This window comes from Sciurus vulgaris (assembly GCF_902686455.1).
Source record: "Sciurus vulgaris genome assembly, chromosome: 2".
Classification (NCBI taxonomy): Eukaryota; Metazoa; Chordata; class Mammalia; order Rodentia; family Sciuridae; genus Sciurus; species Sciurus vulgaris.
The window spans coordinates 183,060,759-183,076,473 of record NC_136462.1 but is presented as its reverse complement, the minus strand read 5'-3'; the positions used below and the strand labels follow the sequence as shown (position 1 = coordinate 183,076,473).

The following is a 15,715-nucleotide window of genomic DNA, read 5'->3' as shown; positions in this document are numbered from 1 at the left end:
TAGTTCCTAACTGGTGACAACAGAGACCAAGGTACTCTCCCACTGCAAGGTCCCATTTATAAGGGAATAATCATCAGTTCTAGTCATTTATGCCTCGTCTCATCTCACAATAGAAATGTGAGACAGTTAATTCATAACTGAAGCTGATGACAACTGAGAAACAATGAAACAAACTTCAGAACTAAGAAATTTTATGTGAAAATACAGGAGATGAGGTAATTCCAGGCACACCTCTCACAGTATAAGGCCAAAAAGTGCAAGTTCCAACTAGCAGAACAGAGGAAAGTTTAAAGAATATTCATTGCCAATCTCCCAGACTCCACATCTGCCAACCAAATGTGGCCCTTCTGCAGCTAGGAAGACGGCATCCTGTACCACATTCCTGACACGTGGCTGTGTTCTTACCTATAGTCAGACCCAGCATCTACACAGAGTAATTCTCAAAAACGGGACTTAGCTCACAGAAACATTTTAAGACAGGATAAAAATCTCTCTACATCTTTATTCCCTCTTTCTCCTTGGCTTTCCCTGGACTTGAAGTGATGGGGAAACACAGAAGTAAAAAGGATAATCTAGACAGATCTGCAACCAGGCACTGATAGCAAAAAGAAACCAATTGGTTTAGGCAGGCTCCAGGGAGGAACGTTGGCACAGACACACCCACCACCCTTAGCAGGCAACCAGACCCCATGGTGAAGACTACAGTGATGTCACCGTCTTGTAGAATGGAGACTTAGTTCCCAAGGCTAATCACAGGCATGAAAACTGATCCTGGGGGCCAGATTGTGTGCTCCTCACTCCTTAACACAGGTTCCCAGGTACATTAAAATGTGTGTGCTTAGAAAAGTTTGCACAGAAGGGAAAGCATGAGGAAGAAATAAGAACAGAAGAAGGGTAGTGGCTCACTAGCCTCAATCTCGGCTAAGAAATGATGCCCTGTGTTATGGTCACTCACATCAGTTGTCTGATTTTAATTCAATCACAAGTCCTCAGCTACCAGGGGGCTAAACCTTAACACCAGGTCCCAATCTCAGAAAGTCCTAAATATTCAAATCATCAAATGACTTTCCTCTCCCTCAAGCTATATGATTTGGGGATAACAGGTAGGAGTGGACTATTAAAAATCAAGGGAGAAATATCAATCCAGGGTAAAGAATTAAAGAACTCAACATATAGCAGGAAGGACTAGTTCTGAAAGCAAACTGCAGACAGAACAGATATAATTTAGGACAAAACCAAATGAGTAAGGCCAGGGGATAGTGGTGGAGATTGTGGCGGGGTTGCCTATAAAAGGGGCCAAAGGGAACTTCCGGAAGTGTAGAAAAGTATCTTGATTGAGGTAGTTGTACAGCCATATATGCTTTATAAGAGTCATAGAATTACATAACACACACAAAAGTGAATTTTACTCTATGTAAATTACACCTCAGTTAAACTTCGGGGGAAAAAAGCCAAAACAAATGCAGTTTCTTTCTATGTTGAGGACTACATAGAGGTGACCCAGCTTATGTTCACTCTTCAGTGAAAGGGCTCTAAATCCTATGCTTTTGTTGATCTCTCCTATATTTAGAGGATTAAAAATTAGATGGCTTTGTTGCTTTGGCATAGAAAGCCATTTCCAAGGCAAGGGATAAGAGAGCATGATTCAGAAACCCAAATACTTCCCTATCCTTTGTTGGTCTGGAGCAGTGGTTAGCCACCTACGACACAGACCAAATCCAGCCCAGCACCAGTTTTGGTAAATAAAGTTTTATTGAGATACAGCCACATCCACTTATTTACGTGGTCTATAGCTGCTTTCATGCGACAGTGCCAGGACGAAGGAGTTATGACAGAGACCATCTGACCTGCAAAGCCTGACATACCACCTGCCCCTTCATGGAAACCTCTTGTCCACCCCTGATTCAGAGGATCAGATCATGAAGCAGCAGGCACCCTGTCCTTCCTTCCCTACACCTCGCCTCCACTCCGTCCCCATCCTAGGACCAACCCCTGGAGGGAGTCAGCATGGTCAGTCACATGGGGAGCAGCCCTGAACTACACTCTGAACTCTAAGAACTGGAACACTGCTGCTGGCTTTGATTTGTGGCCCTCAGTCCTTCATAATTCAGAGTCTCACCAAACTGCACGGTTTGGCCCAACTAGAGATCAGGGTTATGGAAAGGCCTAGAAATAGTGACAAGGTGTGCCAGGATTTGCCATGGGACCACCATTTAATAAATTTATGAGTCTTGGATGGGGTCCCTTTTAAGAGTCCAAGGTTGGACTTGTTTTGTCCTCGATTCTGCTCTGCTGTGAACACAGAGGGGCTGTTACATATAATCAATACCCCACGGGATATAAGGAAGGATGGCATCTCGTGCAGTGAGAGCCGGGTCAGACTTGCTCCACTGCAAAGTTAACCCACCGGTTGGGCTTCCTCAGGCAGCTTCTGCCATGGTCCAGTCGCAACCTCTTCTAGCAGATTATAAAATGGCCTCAGAATTGGCTTTGGCATGGGGAGGGGAAGGGAGGCATGAGCGACTGAGTAACTGACATGCATGAGGAAGGCAAGACAGGAAAGGGACCCTAGTCCTGGGAGGCATCCACCCTTCATCTTTACCGTAGTGTCCTATATTTTGCCAATCTACTGCTCTGCTCTGCAGCGATCCTGCCAAAGGAAAGAGGGTTTGAGAATCAAGAAAGGACAGTGAGAGGAGAAATAAGCTGAAGCAGAAAACGGCAAACACCCGACGAGAGTTTCTATTAAGGTCACTGATTTTTCAGGACTTATGGGATGCGAGTGTGTCTGTGTGGGGGAGTCACTGATCCTCTTGGGAGTCTGATAAAAACCATGGTCTCACTCCCCAGAAAATGCATACAACTTTAGGATTTCAGATTAGGAACTTGTAAGCAGCATCTAAATCAAATTGTTTCCATCCTGCTCTCCCCTGCTTCTGTCTTGTGGGCAAATTCCACAAAAGAAAAGTTAGCAGAGCACAGTTGGCTCCCTGGGGGCCCAGACTGGTTGCTGCAAAGGAACAGAGCTCTGCTCTGGAAAAACTTCAGAGACTCAGGCTCTTTCTAGCTGTACTTCATAGCCACCGAGTAAAGGCTGTGAAGGGGTCAAACAATGAACCAGCCGCCACTGCTGGTGCTAAGGGGAGTTCTGCGGGACCTGGATAACTGTGGGGAAGTCAAGGAGCATGCTTATACCGTTTGGTCTCTAGAGTGAGGCCCTCAAAAAGCTCACAGTGGAGACTGCGGGGAGAGGAGACCTTTCCTTCTCCCACCCACAAATGGTCTCCTTGAGAAAACCTCTCTCAGATCTGACCAACCTAATTGGCAGCCGTGTTGGAGGGCATGATATTGAGTTACAGTCTGCCAGCAGAAGTCTCAGAGAGGAGAAAGCAGGGCACGTCTGAAAATGATTTCTTCCAAAGGTGAAAGCAATTCTGACCTTTTCCTATTGGCCTTTGTGTGGTTGAAATCACCCAGGTTCTAATAAAGCCAAATCAATGAGAAACACCTATGTGACATTTAAATTTGCCTCCAATTTTGTTCTGAAAGTCGGGCTGCCAGCAAGCTGCCATCATGTCAAGGTCTGACTCTCGGGCTGTCTGGTTCTTGGGGAAGTGGTGTGGGCTCCTGGGTGGATGCTCCCTGCTGGGAGCCCCCTGCAAAACCTGGGGAGAGAATGCAGCCCTCACACACAGAGAGGCTCCGGGTGTCACCCTTAGGGGTGTGCGGGAGGGGCAGGGCAGAATACTGTTATTAGAAAGAAGGATTTTTATACACCCAGATAGACTCTAACCCATTTTAATCCACATAAAGCAATTATTTTCCTCTCTCATTCTAATGAGTAGAGATATAAATTATTGTGCTTTTAATATATCTATTGCTGGTCATCAAAGGCCCTTTACTGATTTAAATGTTCTTATGGCTTCTGTATTGAGCTGGAGTAAGGAGTCAGAATTGCCCTTAAGGAAATGAATCTTGTTGCCACATACCCTTGGTCTAGATATGGACTAGCAGAGCTGACACCAATATGTCTAATCCTACCCTGAAGCCCCAGGCCTGCCCTGGCCTTACCTCTTGACTGCCTGCTGGGCCAACATCCGATTGCCAGCCAGAAATGTCACACTGCCCAGGATGGCTAGGTACTTCAAGGTCTGGAACATGTTGAGCTGAGTCCAATAGACATACATGAGCCCCAGCATAGCTACAAGAGGAGTCAGGATAGCCAATTAATTAAAGCTGATAGTGCTCTGGGTGGAAGGGACTTGGAAACAGTGACTGCTGGGTCAGGAAAAGGACTGCTTGTTGACCAGCTTGTTTCGTACCCTTTTATCTAATGCCAGAAAGTGGGAACGTTCTCAGCCCTGGCTAGCAAGAAATTCAGAAGTAAAAATCAGACTTTAACTATTTTATTTTATCTCAATCCACAGTCCTAGTCACATCTATTTCTCTTCTTCTTTAACACAGGTTTTTTTTTTTTTCTTTTTTTTTCTTTTCTTTCCTTTAAAACTTTACCATTGCCTGGCATGGTGGTGCACTCCTGTAAACCCAGAAACTCAGGACACTGAGCAGGAGGATCACAAGTTCAAGGTCAGCTTTAGCGACTTAGTGAAGCCCTCAGCAACTTAGCGAGACCCAGTCTCAAAATAAAAAATAGGGCTGGGATTGTGGCTCAGTGGTAGAGAGCACTTGTTTGTTTTGTTCTTTAATTTTATTTCAAGACAGGGTCGTCTTGCTAAATTGCACAGGCTGACCTCGAACTTGTGATCCTCCTATCTCAGCCTCCCAAGTAGTTGGGATTATAGGCATGAGCCACTACCTTTATTTTTAAATTCTGAATGAAAGTCTGCAGGATATAAACAAATGAATAATTTCCTTCTTTTTAAACACATGTTAAGGAAGCTGGGCATGGTGGAACATGCCAGTACTTGGAAGACAGAGGTAGGAGGATCCCCTGAGGCCAGGAATTCAAGAGCACTGAGACCCCATCTCAGAAAAAGAACTTTAAGGATGATTTGCCACTGTGACTAGGAAGGAACAAAGAGCACTGAGAGCCCTGGGTTCTGGTCCAGGCTCCGCCCTCACCAGTCACTTAATTTCTCTGCATCCAAATTCTCTCACCTGTCAAACAGGATCATAATTCCTGTCCCATCACTCCCACCAGGGTTGTGATGAAAATCAAACAAGGAAATGTGCATACAAAGCATACTGGTAAGAAAAGTCATGGCTCTCAACAAATTTATATGCAGGTTTTGTTCTGAGACTGACCCAGGAGGACTATCATTCAAATCCAGTAGCTAAGCTGGAGAGAAAGGTCATTCTGTCAATTTTGCCCAGAAGGATGACAGATAACTACAGCGAGGATTCTTAACCATATCTGAGGTCATGCCTCTGTGAGAATCTGATCAAAGTTATGGACTCTCTTTCCCGAGAAAAATATAGACACACATTTGTCTGGAATTTCAAGGGATTCATTCATGGACCCCTCCAGAAGCCATATATTATGGATATAGAGATGATGACTCCCAAAAGAGGCAAAGGAATTAAAAAATATTGAAAGTCTCAGTGAGATGCAAGGCAACACTGATCCAATAGTGTCAGAGTCTCGGAAATGCTTAACTGATTTGTGAATTTACTGTCTCATTATGTTCGAGCTGTTTAGGTCCCAAGTTCTCAAGAGAACAATGCAGGACAGCGTGTCTGACTACAGAAGAGACTGTTTTCTATTACTGTCCAGACAGAGCCGCCAGCAAATGTAAAGATCGATGTGGTGGGGAAAGATAACCTTTGGAAACTGCATTAATGCTCTTCATCCAGGAAGATGGCTCAGTGTAAAGATACGATAAGTGAGTAATCTCTGGAAATGAACAGGGCTATTAAATGAGGGTAAATGGCCTGCCAACAGCCTCCTAGTACAATGAAGCCCAATATAATGACAGCTGTTCTAAGCTGATGGGCCAAACAGGTTTATCATCATATTAACTGTCTTAAAAGGCCAGGAGGAAGAGGGAAATGTTATGCTATTAAGTCATTATAGTTAATAGGTTGTGGGTCTACTTAACAGGGGTTTGCGTGGGCAGGCAAAATGTCAGAGGAGGTTAAATGGAATTAGCAGCCTGGGGCACTTACCAGCATGTCCCAGGTGAAAGATAATCGTGCTAGGAGCAAAAGTGAAGTTGGAGACATTGGCACCAATCCGGATCCACTGAAGGATGTGGAGAAATAAATTAAAAAGACATTAGAACCTGAAAGAAAGGCTATACCTGCCATGCCAATGCTAATCCAATGAACAGTCCTCAGATCTTAAAAGTTCATGCATACTGGAAAGACAGGGAATTTTTCCAAGTGACAGCCACCCTATTACAAACCCGCAGGAAAAATGTTTCCTTTTTTGGTAGAAAGGCATCTCAGCACCTGCTCTCAACTGTGCCTGAACATCATTTTTAAAGCCAGCAAACCCTTCTGTTTTAAAACAGGTGGAACCATGAAGCTGGAAGGTCAGAGTTGCTTTATGATAAAGTAACTGACGCTTCCACCAAGTTCTGTGAGAACTGGAAAGATGAACCCGCTTACAGCTGGCAGCTGCATGCTCTTGCCTGTGGGTTCTGTGTCTTCTGAAATCCTGATGCTCAGATACAAGAACAGGTGCCCACACCTCAGGTCTGATTTTTGGAAGCTTGAGGCATGCTTCCAGATTTAGATTAACCAATAATTCTTTTGTTAAAATAAAAATTAATTAGGAACACAGGCAACTTTCCAAAAGTAAGATCTAATGAGTTTTTTCCCTCAAAATTCTCTGAACCCTGAGGATATGTACTATATTTATGATTTTAAAAAATAAAGAGGGCTGGAATGTAGCTCAGTGGCAAATCGTCTGCCTCACATTCGCAAAGCCCTGGGTTCAACCTCTAGTTCCCCTCCCCCCCAAAAAAAAGGACAAAAAAAGAGAAACAAAGAAAAACCAATGAATTTGTATATTAAAAATATACAAACAATACAATAGAGTATAAAAGCTACAGGTTCATTCCTTTATATTCTCCACAATGTTCTCTCCTCAGGTGACTAAAATTTACATATATTTTTAAAAAATTTCCATAAAGAGCATCACATAAGATGCTATCCTATTCTTTGCCTTCCACGCTCAACAGTCCACTTGCAGTATGAGTGTAAATGTATCCTTTCTGTTACTGAGCTGTGTTATTCCGTTGTATGGGCTAATTAACACCTGCTTTCATGAGAACCTTAGGCTGTTTCCAGTTTTACGCTCCAAACAGAGCTGGAATGCGCAGCCTGTTCTCGATTCTTCACGGCTATGGGCACTGGGCCTTGCTTTTCCCACACTTCATCTCATCTGCACACCCGATGGAGCATCACAGTCCACACACTCGCTTTTCGTGGCTGTCAGGAACTTTCTCATGCCCCCTTATTAATGGATCAATTTATCTGGCCACTCTCCCACAGTGGGGAATTTGGGTTATTCTAAAATTTTTTGACCATCAGTTCAGGTCACAGCTGCTGGACCCCTCTGGAGCTGTGCTGAGACCAGCGCACAAAGCCTCCTTTGGAACGGCTACATCTGCCGAGTCTGGCGCCAGACGCACGCTGCCCATGCTAATTATGGAGACTCACCAAAGCAAAGAGCAGGAGCAAGGGCGAGAGGATGAGGGCTGTGAAAGTATTGGACACCACGGTGGGAGGTCTCTTCTCAGGCTCTCGGAACAGGTGCTGCCAAGAGAAGACACACCAAAGAGACTTCAGAATGTGCTCTTCCCAGGAGGGGCTGCCATGTGTACCAGGGACCAAAGCATCACTGACCATGAGTAAGAGGAAATGCCTTCCACAGGCTAAAACCTCCTGACAACAAGTGGCCACTTGGCCTTTTGCCTCTTCTCGACGCTGGCTTCTGATTCTAGAGGAGTCCCTTCCCAAGACACTCTGTGGGCTCACTGCTTGGCCAACCCCTTCCCTGCCTCCAAATCTGACTGCCATTTATAGAATGGAGAATGCAACCCATGAAGTGGCATTTGGCTGTGTTAAAAAGGGTGTCCAGGTCTGTGGATGCTTAGGTGTCACATCCAAGTCAGGACTCTGGGTTTCTAGGTGGCACCTGCGTCCCTAAGTCATATACTACTGCCCCACTTCAGGTGGCTAACTGCTGACAACTTCACCCCCTTTTAATGTTTCATATACCTCACTTCAGGAGGTTCCAACCCACCTCACCAGCCTCTCCCCTATCCCTGGCTCTGAGGATTCTCTTAAAAAAACTTCTCCTTCACTTGATTTCCAAAGTTAAACCAGAAGGCTGAGCAAGCTTTCCTATGATATTTGTTTTGCCTGAGAAAATCAAAATGAATTCTTTGGCAAGTTCACCTAAACTATATGACCTAACGGAAGTCGTGATGGACTGGGAGTCCAGAGACCTTTACTTATGTCCAAATTGATATGTATGGTTGAGAGACCAGGGGCAAGTCACTTTACCACTCTTTGCTTCCGTTTCCAGCAAAAAATTAAGGGTGGCTTATAGAAGTATTGTGAGGATCGAATGGAACAGGGCTTTTGACTATGCTTCCTGAGCTGCAACACCTGTATACAAACTGAATTATTTTCTTTCTTTGAAAGATTTTTATCCAGTGAGTAAACTATGGCAGTCTTTTCTACTTATCCATGCTTAGCCAACCCAGCTCCGTAGTGAGTAGTCCATGAGAAGCTCCTGTTCCAAAATTTTTACCTCAGCTCCTCTTTTCATGCCACTGCCATTAAGGGATTTCAAACACTACTTGCTGCCACCTCCTCCACTTTTAATATCACACTGTATCTTCTGTTAGCCAAGCTTCACATTCTTGAAACTGTGTCCTTTCAAGTTTTAGAAAGAATTCTACTACTCTATTCTTGTCTTTTTTTCAATAGTGAAATGAGGGAAAGTCGTCTGCTTTTAACACTTTGTGCTAATTCATATGTAGGTTTCCATGTTGGACCATTTCTCCTGACTACAAAATATAGTCCACTGAGTGGATCCACCTATTTCCTTAACTGGTACCTAAATTGTTTAACTGTTTAATTGCTCAAGTTTGTACCTAAAGGAAGGGGTGCCCTGGAAGAGAAGGACTTGCCTGGAAGAAGCTGCTCCCCAGTGAGCTTTCGCACCTGTCAGCTCTGATTTCTGCAGAAGCAGAGAGGATGATGCTAAACCCATCTGTGCCTGAAACTGCCCAGCGGTAGTCTGAGGGGCTGAGCCCCCTGCATGTCAGGAAACAGACTCAGGTTCCGATATCATCTCCAACTTTCTGGAAGCTGCACACTGTTCTCTGAACCTCTGCAGCTTGAGGATGAGACTGGTATTTGCCCTAATTCACAGGTGGTAAGGTTCAAACTACTGAACACCATCTAAACAGGTTAAAGGAGAGCCCAGAGCCAGAATCCAGGCATTTGTGGCCTATCTCACTGTGCTCATTTCTCCTCAGTGTCAGTGGAGAAGGCCTTTGGGATGTACCTGAATTTCCTGTTTCGGAGTGAAAAGGTTCTGGGATAGGACAGTTGAGGGAGCTTCTTCTTCAGGGAACTTGATGACAATGTCAGCCTAAAAAATAAAGGCAGTCTTTAGAGGCACAGGGTGGAGAAGGAGGTGAAACCCAGAGGTCCAGCAAGGCCCTGACGAGGACCAGAACTGAAAAAAGCTCAAGAAATCCAATCACTCCTGTTCCATTAGTCGACAAAATGAGGCAGTGAAAATTTCAAGAACAAAACAAATATGTGTTGAAAACGCTTTTTAGAGCATGAGTTCTAATTTTCTACCAATATGGTAGAGAAAGCCCCATAGAGCCACTTAATACAAAAATCCCAGCTGGTACACTGGGTGTTAGTTGCCATCAGAAGCTGCTTGGCGTCTCTGGGAAGTGTGATTTAGAACACACACGCACACAAGAAATGAGAATATGCTCTCATACAAAATGCAGCCCAAAGTCAAAGAGAAGGAGGCTTGAACATAACACAAGAAAATACAGCTGTCCCTTTGTCCTACACATGGATCAGCCACCAACTGAGGCTACGATCTGGCTTCTGTCACCTTTCCACCCTCTTCCTGACTGCTCTCTTCAGGGTTCATGAGCTCCAAAAGCAGAACTGCTCACAAACTTCTCTAGTAGCTGTTCCCCATCTACCCACAGCCCCCAGGCTCCATCCCAATAAGCTCTTGCCTTTCTTCGACCCCACGTTCTGTCATCACACCAAACCAAAGTGAGGCATGCTAGGGATGAGGAGCACTATGGAAGCCCTAATATCCTACACCACGGCTGGCCATCATTTACCAGCATCCTCCAATCCTACAGTGCATTACCCCGCACCTTTCTGAACTGTTACAGAATTCAAATCTTCTCCCTCCCGTCAGGCTACACCCTATCTCGAAGGCCGGGGCCTCATCTTTGACATCTGTGTATCTCTCCTACTGCATTGCTGTAACACAGAAACCTTCTTCCAGGATCGACATTTATAGAAATTTTCAAATCACTAAAACTCATGAGGGCAAATTTACATTTCATTCATTCACTGAGACTATATTAAACACCTACCACTGCCAACCCATGTGCACAACCCTAGAACGATTTAGAAAGCCAGGACACAGTGCTTCCTCTTGTGATGCTTACTGTGCCCCCCATAGGAGGCACAGGCGAGGCCAGGAAGAAGAGCTCTGTGCCCCTGAAAAGGCGCTGTTTATGTCTGGCGCAGCCTCTCATGTGGGTTGGGGTGCATTCGGGCACATACCACATTCCAGAGGATTGGGTTCTTCAAAGTGGCATCTCCAATGATTAAGTAGAGAGTGTAGGTGCCCGAGGCAGAGTCAAACTCGATCTTTCTTTCAGAGGTGTCCAGTTCGAACTTGTACACATTCTTGTTGTCTGGCTCAGCAACAAACACCACTTCCTGGCCAGTCTTCTGGTTATGGAGTCGGACAAATGTCTAGAGGGAACAATAAAACCACTTTTCATCTGATCTTTTCAAAACTCTCTGAGGGGTTCAACATCAAACCGGCCAGGCAGCAGAGTTAGCTCTTTTGTCACAGGGAGAGCCCTGGGACCTGCCAGATCTGCCAGACCTGCCTTGTAGAGTAAAAGAACTGGCCATCCCAACCTAGTTACTAGCTCAGGGAAAACTTTCTGGTAGGAGGAAAGAAATTAAACTTAGGAGTTCAGCCAACTCGTGATGACTTGGAGGCTGAATGCCCAGTTTGCGAATGATTTAAGCCCTTTGCTATTGCAGCAATTTCTTCTTCCTGCAGTCTTTTGGCCACTCTGCTGCCCAATTAACTCCTTCACCAGAGGGTGAAAAGAAGGGAAATGAGGTGGAACTGTAAGAGGCCCATTTTCAATTTCCTGGTGCCTCCAGCTAAAGATTTAGTAGAGGAAGCTTGGGTGTCAATGGCAAGGCAGAGTTCTAATCGAGTGAGCAACCTGGTGTTCTGAGAGTGCCTGGACTCTGAAGACAGACACATCTGGCTCCACTGCTTATCAGCTGAGCAGGTTACTTAACTTCCTTGCCCCTTGATTTATTCCTCCTAAGGCAGAAAGATTAAGTTCTACATGTATTATCTGTGTGAAGATTTTCAATAATGAAAGCAAAGCATATAGCACAGGGTCCAGTATATACCAGTTGGTCACCAAACAATAGCCAGTCATGTTCTTAGCATAATGATACTGAGTTTAATCACTTTATCCTTCCAATGGCACAAGAAACTAAGGGTTTTTTTCCACTTTAGAATGGCAGCAAATTTTGATATTCACTCAAAACCTTCCATTCAAGGGTTTCCACATAAAGAATTCAACGGGGCAGGTAGGATGGTTCCAATGTGCAGATCAGAAGCCTAAGCATTAAATGAGTTGCCATGGTCACACAGCTAGTGCTAGATCTAAAGAAAAGACATAACTCTCATTTGTTACTCTACACCTGGGCAACAAAGAATAATCCTTGAATTATTTAGGGAAAGGAACCCAGCAATGTGAAGCATCCTGGCTACAGTGATTAGTCTTGGCCAGGATTTCTGATCTTCCTCTTACCACAGTTAATAAGTACAAGTGGTTGTCAAGCTCATCTGCAAAATACCACCTCTACCTGGGAGGTCACTGAGCCATAGCTCCCCAAACAGAACCATGAGGAAACTAGCACTCTGTTAAAAAGTCATGTTTCCTAACCAACTCTCCCTGTCCTAACCCTAACCTACCACTTTATCTTATAATTTCTTCTTTTTATACTCTCTCTTCTATTGTGCTGTTTGGATGGCACATGTCAATCTCGGAGAGAACTGGGAAATGCTAAGAGGTTGAAGTGACAATGTGTAGGGAGTTTAAAGATGGAACACAGAGGAGCAGAGAATTGCCAGGACCCTGGTCCTAAGGGCAGGTGCTCTGGGGCATAGGTGCTGTGGCTGCAGTTATGAGAAATAGCAAGAATGTTTGCAAGTAAATCCACTCACTTCAGTGGTCTGCTCTGGTTTCCTCTCAGCATGGACACAAGTCTGCTGTTTTTGCTAAAGCACTGGTATAGAGCACCCAAGTCAAGCCTGAGGGGTCTCATTCTTTGTCTTTAAGCACTCCAAGTATTTTCCTTTGTAACCGTGCACATGGCAGGGCCAAGAATTCTTTTCAATCCAGGAGATGACGTACAGGGAAGTGCCTGAGGACAAGGGGGCTTTTTAAGTTCCTGGGGAAGGGCATATGGTTTGAAAATCTTTCAAATAATAATTTTCATTTTATATATGAAAAAAACAAAACCTACTGCTTTTATTTTATTATATTTTATTTCAAAACTGGAGAATGAACCCAGGGGTGCTTTACCACTGAGATATATCCCCAGTTCTGAGATAGGGTCTTGCTAAGTTGCTGAGGGGGCCTGAAACTTGTGATCCTTCTCTCAGCCTCCTGAGTCACTGGGACTATGGATATGCAGCACTAAGCCTGGCCTACTGCTTTTATAAGAAGAAGTAGGCAGAAGTTAAAATGGGCCATTCTTCAAAGTCCCATAATAGAAAATTTGCTTTGGCCAGAACAAAAAAATGCTTTGGGACCTATGCCTAGGTTTTCTTCCTGTAAAATTATTTCTATTAAAAAAAAAAAAAATCAAGCATTTAAAAGCCTCAATTAAATGCTAATCTGCCTTCTTCATATCAGTTAATCTTTTTTTAAAAAGTGTATAAACTGGGTGCAGTGGTGCACACTAGTCATCTCAGCTACTGGGGAGGCTGAGGCAGGAGGACCCCAATTGAAACTAGTTGGGCAACTAACCTAACGAGACTCTGTCTCCAAATAAAAAATAAAAAGGGCTGGGGGCGTGTAGCTCAGTGGTAGCGGATCCCTGGGTTCAATCCCAAGTACTGGAAACAAACAAACAAAAAAAAGTGCGTGTTCCAGGTGAAAGGTCATAATTCTCTTGCAGGAGAACTTGATTGACTATCAGGGCTCAGAGCCAAGAGCGAAAAGCAGGAAGATGGCATTTCTCTCCTCCAAGTCACACAGAACATCAGTACTCTAGTGTGCACTCATGTTTCAGGCTGCAAGAGTGGTCTGGGCTTCTGTCTGACCTGGTGAGGGGTGAGTTCAGCACCAGTGTTCACATCTACCAGCTGGAAGAACAAAGCGAAGTTCTGGTGGCTATCCGCGATGAATGTACCCTTGGCTTTGGCTGGGTAGGTCACCCTGAAAGACATATTACACAGCAGGTCTTCAGACAGGCTCTGCACATCTGAGAACAAAGAATGCACTCCTCCCTTCACGGCTGAACCCTCCCTCCCCTGTTGTCCCACTTCTGTAGTGGACAGATGTAGAGAAGTGTCTGTGGCTGGGGGTGGAGTGGACTGGTAAAGTCACGGTTTTCTATTGCTGTTTATTCTTTTGCCTTGCAGGGGACCAACCCAGGCTTTACACATACCAGGCAAGTGCTCTGTCACTAGGATAAACCCCGGCCCCCAAGCTAGGACTGAGAAAAGCACAGAGAAAACTTCCATCAGGGTCTGGAGCAAATGCTCTGTGAAGATGTCTGGAGATTTTTACCTTAAGGACTGAGCTCAAACGCAACCAAGCCTGGTGCTGGTGAAGCCCACGTGTACCTCTGCAGGCACACAGGAGGACTGCAAGCTGGCTGCCAGAACTGCAGGAGAAATAATTCCAGGATCCACGCCAAAAGTGTGTGAGCGAGGTCAGGAGACAAGGGGGAGGAAGTGGGGTAAACGAGAGGCGGGACTTGGAGTTTTTTCATTCTTTTTTTGCTGTATTTTTTTCTGGATACTGTTTCAATTTATTTTTCTGCCCTGAAACTGGGTTTTAAAAAGTCATTTTCTCAAAAGGCTGAATTAATGAGGAAAACTGTTCAGATTTATCTCCTGGGATTTTAGGATAAGATGGCCAGCAGATAAACAAGCCTAATGGTTATGGAGCTCATACGTAGCTTTATTTTATTCTCTGGACTTGTATTTACTCATGAAGACAATTTTTTTATTTACATAGAGAATTAAATTTTGCAAATTACACTCACAGATGTTATTCTGTGAAGAATTCTGAAGTAGAATTCTTACCTTCTATATCACTATAAGGATAACTAAGCCAGACCCTGCCTCAAAAGAAAAAGGCTGGGCATGGTGGCACATGCCTGTAATCCCAGTGGCTCAGGAGGCTGACACAGGAGAATGTCAAGTTCAAAGCCAGCCTCAGCAAAATTGAGGCATTAAGCAATGTGGGGAGACCCTGTCTCTAAATAAAATACAAAATAGGGCTGGGGTGTGGCTCAGTGATCGAGTGCTCCTGAGTTCAATCCTTGGTCTACTCCCCAAAAAAAAAAGAAAAAGAAAAAGGATTTCAGGATTGACCTACTCTTTTCTCACCCCAGCTGAGTCAGTTGGGATCTGAACTATTCCCAGAGGTTCTGATTGCTACCTCCTAAGGATTTGGGGACGGCTGCCACAGGCTTCACACAGCACTCTGACCCAACTCTGATCAATTGTTAACGGTTCCCTGAGGCGGTGTCTGAGCTCAGTAGAAACAAGTGCTGCGGCACGGTGATACCTGTCCTGGAAGGGAAGGAAAGTGGTGGCCCTGGTGCTAGATGGGGCTGAAAGCTCAGTTCTAAGGATCTAAGGAGGCTCCCAACTGATTTTAGACCCACCACAGGCCAGAGAAAGTTGTCATGAGGCCACTAAAAGCAAATTCATTCCTGTGTACAGATAAGATGATTGTACTAGAAGGTAAATGAATACAGTGCCTCCTTCACCAAGGAAGCTGTAGTGACACAGGCAACAGACTCACACTTATATCCCGAGGTAATGCCCTTTGTCTCCTTGTGGACTGGCAATGAACAATTTGCTTATAAACTGAACACTGCTGTAGACAACACCCAAATCTGCTTAGGAGCTAATCAGATCCCTGGACCAGGACCGTTGGCATACAGCCTCTTGAATTTGGGATATAGGTGGATCACTACTGACACAGAAAAGCCACCAGAATGGTAAAGTGCCCAGGCATGTTCTCAGCTCGGGAGCTTGGAGTTCCCCTGTGCCTACATGGCATCCTACCTACCGGGTGGTTTTGGGTGCAATGCTCTGATCCTTATCCACAGTGGACAGATCAACATTTGTGATGCCAACTTCAGTGGAGATCTTGACTCTGAGCTGGAATAAAATATAGAAGAAAATAGTCAAGTGGTGGGTATATAAAAAATTAACTGTATATCCTAAGTTTTC

General features: G+C 44.7%; 1 protein-coding gene across 2 annotated transcripts in view; it reads right to left on the bottom strand.

Moving 5' to 3' along the window:
* RPN2 (ribophorin II) overlaps window positions 1-15,715 on the bottom strand; it is a 56,910-nt gene that overhangs the window by 389 nt on the left and 40,806 nt on the right. Inside the window, exons 10-17 of one of the 2 annotated variants that reach the window (XM_079128208.1) lie at window positions 15,552-15,643; window positions 13,565-13,679; window positions 10,756-10,950; window positions 9,488-9,574; window positions 7,627-7,722; window positions 6,127-6,202; window positions 4,072-4,201; window positions 2,603-2,650 (exon numbers count right to left, since the gene is read on the bottom strand). In XM_079128208.1, the coding sequence (XP_078984334.1) occupies window positions 2,603-2,650; window positions 4,072-4,201; window positions 6,127-6,202; window positions 7,627-7,722; window positions 9,488-9,574; window positions 10,756-10,950; window positions 13,565-13,679; window positions 15,552-15,643 (839 nt within the window). The remainder of the gene's footprint in view (window positions 1-2,602; window positions 2,651-4,071; window positions 4,202-6,126; window positions 6,203-7,626; window positions 7,723-9,487; window positions 9,575-10,755; window positions 10,951-13,564; window positions 13,680-15,551; window positions 15,644-15,715) is intronic. The other variant, XM_079128209.1, reaches the window with a different exon arrangement.